The 8,230-nt window shown below is 51.9% G+C and overlaps 1 protein-coding gene across 1 annotated transcript; it reads left to right on the top strand.

Annotated features, from left to right (window-relative positions):
* Nucleotides 1-1,798: 1,798 nt before the first annotated feature.
* On the top strand, nt 1,799-5,881 carry FARSA (phenylalanyl-tRNA synthetase, alpha subunit). Its single transcript, XM_005881608.2, has 12 exons — nt 1,799-1,955; nt 2,047-2,145; nt 2,222-2,340; nt 3,230-3,322; nt 3,411-3,539; nt 3,613-3,728; nt 3,940-4,024; nt 4,114-4,213; nt 4,303-4,471; nt 4,552-4,629; nt 4,789-4,903; nt 5,496-5,881. The coding sequence occupies exons 1-12, from the start codon at nt 1,953-1,955 to the stop codon at nt 5,632-5,634; spliced, it is 1,245 nt and encodes a 414-aa protein (XP_005881670.2). The 5' UTR covers nt 1,799-1,952; the 3' UTR covers nt 5,635-5,881.
* The last annotated feature ends 2,349 nt before the right edge of the window (nt 5,882-8,230 follow it).

The raw sequence follows: 8,230 nt of genomic DNA, 5'->3' as shown, positions 1-8,230 counted from the left end.
CGTGCGGCTCCGGGGGCGCGGCGGGGGGTCCGGAACGAACAAGGGCCCGGCGCACCGCCGTCCTCCTGCGGGAACCGTCCTCTGGGGGATAAGCAGCCTTGGGGCGGGGGTTACTGCGGCGGAGAAGGAGACGGGGACGGCGATCTAATGGGGGAGGTGCTCTCGGGACCAGAGTGCGGTGAGGCACAGGGAACCCAGGGCCGGCAGCTGACCCAGCTGGGGGTCGGGGAGAGCACCCAGAGGAAGCGGCCGCGGACTTGGGTCTGCCTTGAGGAGGAAAGCCGTGGCACTTAGGGGATCAAGGGGGGAGGGAGGTGAGAGAGGCCGCAGAGCCATCAAACTTACGTTCTGTGCCCCACTCTGGTCTCAGCTTTATTTACCGTTCAGTCCTTGCCATAATCATAGGACGATGGTGTGTTATTATCCCCTCTTTGCAGACGTGACCACTCCTGAGTACTGAACAGTGACTTGAGCAGTGTCACTAGGAGGGACAGGCAAATCTGTATTTGAAAGTAGGTGGTGTTAACGTAAAAAACAAACATTGAAACCTGTGGAGAATTTTTGTGAGTTTATTTGAGCCAAACTGTGGACATATGCCGGGAAGCAGAACCTCAATGAATTGAGATAATGCTCCAGAGAATGGCGGGTTACAGTCAAAGGAAAGGGACGTAGGTGGGTTACACGAAATCCATTGGTGATAGATTGTAGGATACAAAAGTGAAACGATGGACATATGCTTCCTTTACATAGATCAGCGGTTCTCAACCTGTGGGCCGAGACCCCTTTGGGGGTCGAATGACCCTTTCACAGGGGTCGCCTAAGACCATCGGAAAACACATATATAATTACATATTGTTTTTGTGATTAATCACTATGCTTTAATTATGTTCAATTTGTAACAATGAAATTGGGGGTCACCACAACATGAGGAACTGTATTAAAGGGTCGCAGGTTGAGAACCACTGACTGAGATGGATACGGGATAGTTTAACATAATTAAAACAGTTGAAGATTAACTTGATAACAGTAACAATGAGGAATGTCCTGGTGCCATTTGTTGTGCCCTGAGGGGTCTGGAAAAAAGGGAAGTTACCCAGACATTTCACTGATGTGTTATCATAGAGGCAAAAAGACAATTTTCACACCACCTTTTCTGGTTATTTTAGGTCTCTGAGTTTGCAAGACTGCCATGCAGGCCTCCCCTGAGCTTGTCAGGTTAGCCTGTGGCCCCTTTCGTCCACAGTGCTCAGGCTGCAGAGCCCAAGGTTGTCAGTTCCGAGAAGGGATTGAAGCTATGTATGGTGTGTGGGGTGATAGTATCTTGACTGGTGTGAAATTGACAATCCTCTGAGGTAGAGCCCACCACACCTTGCTCTCATGGATAAGAAAACTTGTTCAGGGAGGTTGAGCACCTTTCCCAAGGTCACAGCAAGTGAAGAGCCGAGCTGGGAATTAGAATAAAGGGGGAACTTGACACTTTAGGCGTTGAGATGCAAATGTGGAGGCAAATCAGTTCGTGTGAGTTCTTTAAAATCTTCCAAGTTAAAAAATATATTTTTCTTGCCAGCTTCAAAAGTGACAGAATTTGTCCTCTGCCGGGTAACACCCTTAGTCCTTTACCTCACCCTGGGAGGTATGAACCGTATTCTTGTTGTCCCTGTGTCATAGGAGGGAAACTGAGGCTCAGCAGGAGTAAATCACTTGGCTGGGAAGTGGTGCAGCTGAGATGTGAAGCCAGCTCTAGGGGCTGTGCTTTGGTCTTGGCTTCAGTGCAGCGGCAAGGGGGTGCCCAGCTCTGAACCTCCTTTCTCCTGCAGATCATCGAAGCTGAGCTACGCTCCACCAAGCACTGGGAGCTGACTGCCGAGGGCCAGGAGATTGACCGGGAGGGCAGCCATGAGGCCCGGGTGTTTCATAGTGTCCCTCCGGAGGGCCTGGCCCAGAGTGAGCTCATGGTAGGGTCCAGGGCAGGGGTGGGAGGGCCTAGGGAGGTGATGGGGTGAAGGTGGCCCTTGTGTCCCCCTCACTGTAGCCTTGCTCCCTCAGCGACTGCCCAGTGGCAAGGTGGGCTTCAGCAAGGCCATGTCCAACAAGTGGATCCGTGTGGACAAGAGTGCTGCTGATGGGCCCCGGGTGTTCCGAGTGGTGAGTCCCTGTGGGCAGGCAGGTCGGCCTCTGGATCTCACAGCCCTTCATAACCATTGCCCCATCGTCGTGGCAGGTGGACAGCGTGGAGGATGAGGTGCAACGGCGGCTCCAGCTGGTCCGGGTCGGACAGGCTGAGAAGCTGGGCGAGAAAGAAAGGAGTGAACTCAAGAAGAGGAAGCTGCTGACTGAAGTGTGAGTGGCTGCTACCGTCAGTCTCAGACCCATGTCACCTGTGTGGCCTGGAGTGGGAGAAGGGAAGGGAGAGCTGTTCTGGACACACTGGACCGAGGTTCTGTAAGTCCCTCCCAGCCCCTCTCCACACTGTGGTTGTGAAGCACACAGGCCAGGTCCATGCCACCAGGTTCAGGGCTATGGCGCATGCTGTGCCTCTGCCAAGAATGATCTTCAAGGCACGTTCCAGCATCCAGCCTCTGTTCATGTGTCACGTTATAGGGCCACCTTTTCTCCCTGCGATTTCCACAAAAGCCACTCACCTAGTCTGTCTCTCTTTCCCTGCGTATTTCTTTCACAGTCCTAAACCCTGCCTGAAGTTAATTGAATGCTGGGACCTGGACAGCTGGGTTCTCTGCTCTCCCAGGACTGCATCCCCTTTGAGCAGACACTGAATGGAGGTGGACTGCCCGGTGCAAGTCCTGGCTCTGCCTTTTTAACTCTGACCTTGGCCAGGTCACCTGATCTTTCTAGGACTCAAGTTTTTTTTATCTGTAAAATGGCCCCTTTTCGAAAGATTGTGAGGCGACTTCAATGGAACAGAGCTGGCATAGGATAACTTTATTAACCTAAACTTCACCTGTTATCATCACTCCCAGCTGTATGCTTAGTGCCTTGGGCTCTGGCACACAGTGTGTTCCCAATAAGTGTTTGTTGAATGAATAAGTGAATGAACTCAGGACGTAGGTGGGGGCCAAATAAAAGGATTTTTAGGTGACAGTAAATATCAGGAAGAAAATAAAGCAGAGTGACTTGGGTGGTGTTGGGTCAGCATCGTATGGGAGATCAATGGAAGCCTCTTAGAGAACTTGACAGTGGTTTCATATCCCCTTCCCTCCTCTGGCCATAGGACCCTGAAGACCTACTGGGTAAGCAAAGGCAGTGCCTTCAGCACCAGCATCTCCAAGCAGGAAGCAGAGCTGAGCCCAGAGATGATCTCCAGGTAGGGGCAGCCCCAGGGTCAGGGGTCAGCGGGATGTAGGGGTGGGCAGTCCGCACTAGGCCCATGTACGCTGCATCCCCACCCACAGTGGCTCCTGGCGGGACCGGCCCTTCAAGTCCTACAATTTCTCAGCCCATGGCGTCCTCCCAGACAGTGGCCACTTGCACCCCCTGCTGAAAGTTCGCACCCAGTTCCGGCAGATCTTCCTGGAGATGGGGTGAGCAAGGGGCCAGAGGTGGGGCCGGGCCAGCCACCTCAGGGCAGGGTAGTCAGGCCACATCTCCCGCCAGGTTCACCGAGATGCCGACCGATAACTTCATCGAGAGCTCCTTCTGGAACTTTGATGCACTCTTCCAGCCCCAGCAGCACCCAGCACGAGACCAGCATGACACCTTCTTCCTGAAAGGTGAATGGGCCCCGACTTTTTCTCCCATTGAGATGGGAACTATGGAAGTTTCTGGGCAGAGAGGGATGTGACTGGCTCAGGTGTTCCCAGATGCCCTCTGGCTGCGATGACAGGTGAGGGCGGAAGCTGCAGCTGCCACTGTCTGTCCTGTGTACAGTGGCTGTTTGAGAAATGCTTCTTGACTGACCAGACGATGCTCTGTCCTTCCCAGATCCAGCCGAGGCCCTTCAGCTCCCTATGGACTACGTGCATCGGGTCAAGCGGGTCCACTCCCACGGTGGCTACGGCTCACAGGGGTGAGGCAGGACTGGGACTTTGGGGTGTTGGGGGAAAGGAAGTTGGGAGCCTGAGAGCATCAGCATGGACTTTGGATTTCCTCCTGAAGGTACAAGTACAATTGGAAGCTGGACGAGGCCCGGAAAAATCTGCTGCGTACGCACACCACGGCAGCCAGTGCTCGTGCCCTCTACCGCCTGGCCCAGAAGGTGCAGCTGGGCCTGGGTAGTGTGGGGACAGAGAGGGGACTGTCAGACTGACCTTCTGACGCGTGACTTGGCCTGCCTGTCATCTCCAGAAACCCTTCACACCAGCCAAGTACTTCTCCATCGACCGTGTGTTCCGGAATGAAACCCTGGATGCCACTCATCTGGCCGAGTTCCACCAGATCGAGGGTGTTGTGGCTGACCATGGCCTCACCTTGGGCCACCTCATGGGCGTCCTTCGGGAGTTTTTCACCAAGCTAGGTGAGCAGGCAGACCAGGGCAGGTGGTGGTGCTGGGGCCGCAGGAGGATGTCTGGGTCACCAGCCTTGTCTTCCAACCAGGTATCACCCAGTTGCGCTTTAAGCCAGCCTACAACCCCTACACCGAACCCAGCATGGAGGTGTTCAGCTACCACCAAGGTCAGAGTGGGACCTGGTGCTGTGGTAGGGAGGGAGGTCTGAGGCTTCCCCCTCTTAGCCCTGGTCCCCTCACTGCCAAGCCCACATCCTGCCTCCCAAGCTCACTGCCAGGCCCAACATCACCCACATGAGTTGCCCCTCCTTCTCCTGCCCTCACAGGCTTGAAGAAGTGGGTGGAGGTCGGGAACTCTGGGCTCTTCCGCCCCGAAATGCTGCTGCCCATGGGGCTCCCCGAGAATGTGTCCGTCATTGCCTGGGGCCTCTCCTTGGAGCGGTGAGTGCCCAAACCACTTAGCATGCGTTTGGCTGCTTTGTTTAGGGGACTTGCCAGGCATGGAGTCCTGTAGATCTTCAGCACCATTCATTCGTTCATTGACAAACTTTAGTGAGCACCTGCTGTGGGCTCTGTTCTGTCCTGTGAATAAATAGCACACACGCCTGCTTCTGTGAAGTTGAGGTCCTAGTGGAGTGAGAAGAATGACAAATAAGTACATTTAATAAATAATGCCTAGAGTGGGCCTGAGTGCAGTAACTGCTAGAGAGAAAGCCTAGCAGGAAGGGCTCACAGAGGAGGTGGCTTCTAGCAGACTGGTGGTGGGTGACCTGGGAGGACATCTGGGGAGGGGCGCTCCCGGCAGAGGGAATTGCCAGTGCAGAGGCCATGAGGCTGGAGTGTGCCTGCTGTGGTTGGAGGGAGAAAGTGAGGGGTAGAGAAGTGGGTGATAGGGCAGATTGTGCAGGGCCTTATGGGCTATGGGAGGACTTGGGCTTCTATTCTGAGGAAGGTGGGAGCCCTCAGAGAGGTTCTGATCAGAGGAGAACAGGACCTGACCTAGTGTTAAAGCATGTCCCCTCTTTCCCTCAAGCCCAACGATGATCAAATACAACATCAACAATATCCGTGAGCTGGTAGGCCACAAGGTGAACCTGCAGATGGTGTACGACAGCCCCTTATGCCGCCTGGATGCCGAACAGGGGTCCCCACAGGCACAGGAGACAACATGACATGGACCGCCCTGGACAGGCCACCCTCCCGAGCTCCTGCTGCCCAGCCCTTTGTATCCCTGGCCAGTGGACCCCTTTGTATTTATGAAGCCTCTGTGAGGCTATCTCCCTGTTCCTGGTATCTCCTCTTCCCCACCCGCCCCAGGGTTCCAGGGGCAGGGGAGCAGGTAACCCATTTGTTCTGATGGGTGGGCCCTAGGGAGCCCTGCAGGTGGCTGCTGGCTAATAAAGTGGGCAGTTACTTTTATCTGGTGCCTTTCCTTAGGAGTGGTGGGGTTTTGTTGGCTCTCCCAGCTCAGAGTGCGGCTTGATGGGAGGAAACTTGGGTGCTAGTGTGAGGGGTGTTGGATTGGGGCTCATGGGTCCTCAGGGCCTCCTGGTCAGCTTCAGCCAGTCCTCCCTGGAAAAGATGAGCTTTTTCAAGCACTTACTGGTGCCAGGCCCTCTTCCAGGTGAATGAAATAGACCCCTTATTCCTTGGGACAGACATTTGGGAGGGCAAGCAAGCTAAGCTTTTAAAAGCTGCCCCCGCCCTCCTTATTTTTAAAGACTTTTTTTAAAGAATAGTTTATTGACTTTTAGAAAGAGAAACATCGATGCGAGAGTGCAGCATCCATCAGCACACCCCTACATTGAGCCTGCAACCTGGGCATGTGCCATTGACCAGGAATTAACCTCGCAACTTCCTGATGCATGGGCCAATGTCCAACCAACTGAGCCATGTTGGTCAGGGCTTAAAAACTTCAACCTGGGCATGTGCCATTGACCAGGAATTAACCTCGAAACTTCCTGGTGCATGGGCCAATGTCCAACCAACTGAGCCACATTGTTTGGGGCTTAAAAACTTTTCAGACCAATTTTAGGTTCATAGCAAAATTGAGTGGAAGGTACAGAGATTTCCCGTGTACATCCTGCCCCCACACCTACACAGCCTCCCTCACGATCAACACCCCCACTAGAGTGGTGCTTTTGTTACAACTGATGAACCTACATTGACACATCATGTGAACAACGGTACATTCTGTGTTGTACATTCTATGGGTTTGGACAACTGGATGATGACATGTATCCATCATTATGGTATTTTCACTATCCTGAAAGTTGTCTGCTCCCCACCTGTTCATACCTCCAGCACTGCCCTCCCCCCCTCCCCCCCCCAAAAAAGAAACCCTGCTTCTTTTAAATTCTCATAAGAACGTCAAATGAGCCTAAAATAGATGGATAAGATACAGCTTTGTGAGCCCATTGCTCCCATTGATCAGTGTTTGAGATCTCACACTTCAGCTTCATCTGTATGTTTCTGTAGAAATTTTTAAAAGCAAATCCCAGTTGCCATGTTGCTCACCCCATGTCTTGTGCACTTTTGAAAACGTGGACAAGCCCAGGCCAGGTAATTCCGTTGGTTAGAGTGTCTTCCCAAGACACCAAGTTTGCACGGTCCATCTCCGGTCAGGATCAACCTATGAATGCATAAGTAAGGGGAGCAACAAACCCATGTCTCTCCCCCTTCCTCTCTAAAATCAATTAATAAAAAAAAGGTGTGGACAGTTTCTTGGGTGACTACAAGCCCACTGGCACACCCAGTGAAATTGACAAGTCAGCTGAGGCCATGAACATCACTGGTCCCAGGGCCCTGTGGGTACCAATCTCCCGAGGGCTCCTCAATCAAATCTTTTCCTCTATTTCAAATAATTTAGTCATAGAAAAAATACTAATTCGTGCAATAAATCCATACTTCCTACGTGCCAGCACTGTTCATGAGCCTTGGCAGTAGGCAAGTAGACTCAGGCCCCTGCCCTCGGGAGCCGACTTGGGGGGGCGGGGGCGCTGGAGACATGATAAATAAGGCATAATTCACTCAGGAGTCACCCCACCCCACCCCTGCTTTGGTCAAATCTGAACATTGACTATAGTGTTTGCTTTGGAACTTTCAGCTTTTAGACCTATGACCCATGGTTTGAAGACCGTAGGGGCTTGTCCTAGTTTCTTCCATCCCCACCCTGCTGAGGTTATTACTCCTGAATTTGATGCTTATCATTCTCATATATTTAAACATTTTTTACTAGCATATATTACATTCCAAGACATGGTTTATTTTTGCATGTTTTTGAAAGTCATACAAATGATGGTGCACCATAAAAATCCTTCTGCATATTGTGTGTTGCTTTTGTTTGAGTGCCGAGTGTTTGTGTTTGTGTGTGTGCTTAACAGCAAGCCTTTGAGATTTTTCTCAGTAGATAATCCTACAATTTTCAAATCTAATGGTGTAAGAAGATGTATTTTGTTTAACTTGTAGCTTTACCACAAAATGTTGTTAGCTATTGTTTATTAAACTCTTGGTATGTTCCAGAAGTTTTATCCCTGAAACTCCTACAATAGCAGATATTTTAGATTGTATCACCTTGGGATTTGAGAGTGAGTAGCAGTTTTAGGATCATCATCATGGGTAAGAGATCGAACCCAGATTCAAATCCATGTTTTCCAGAATGTAGGTGTCAAGATGAGTGCCCTCGTCTGGCCGGCGTGGCTCAGTGGTTGAGCGTCGACCTATGAACCAGGAAGTCACGGTTGGACTCCTGACCAGGGCACACGCCTG

The sequence above is a fragment of the Myotis brandtii genome, unplaced genomic scaffold (assembly GCF_000412655.1).
Source record: "Myotis brandtii unplaced genomic scaffold, ASM41265v1 scaffold680, whole genome shotgun sequence".
Taxonomy (NCBI): domain Eukaryota; kingdom Metazoa; phylum Chordata; class Mammalia; order Chiroptera; family Vespertilionidae; genus Myotis; species Myotis brandtii.
This window is presented reverse-complemented; position numbering and strand designations above follow the sequence as displayed.

What these genes read in the sequence shown, in the direction of transcription:
- FARSA (XM_005881608.2), top strand. An exon ending in AGGAAGCTGCTGACTGAAGT is followed by an intron (nt 2,341 to 3,229) that starts GTGAGTGGCTGC and finishes CTCTGGCCATAG; the next exon opens with GACCCTGAAGACCTACTGGG. An exon ending in GGTGGCTACGGCTCACAGGG is followed by an intron (nt 4,025 to 4,113) that starts GTGAGGCAGGAC and finishes TTCCTCCTGAAG; the next exon opens with GTACAAGTACAATTGGAAGC.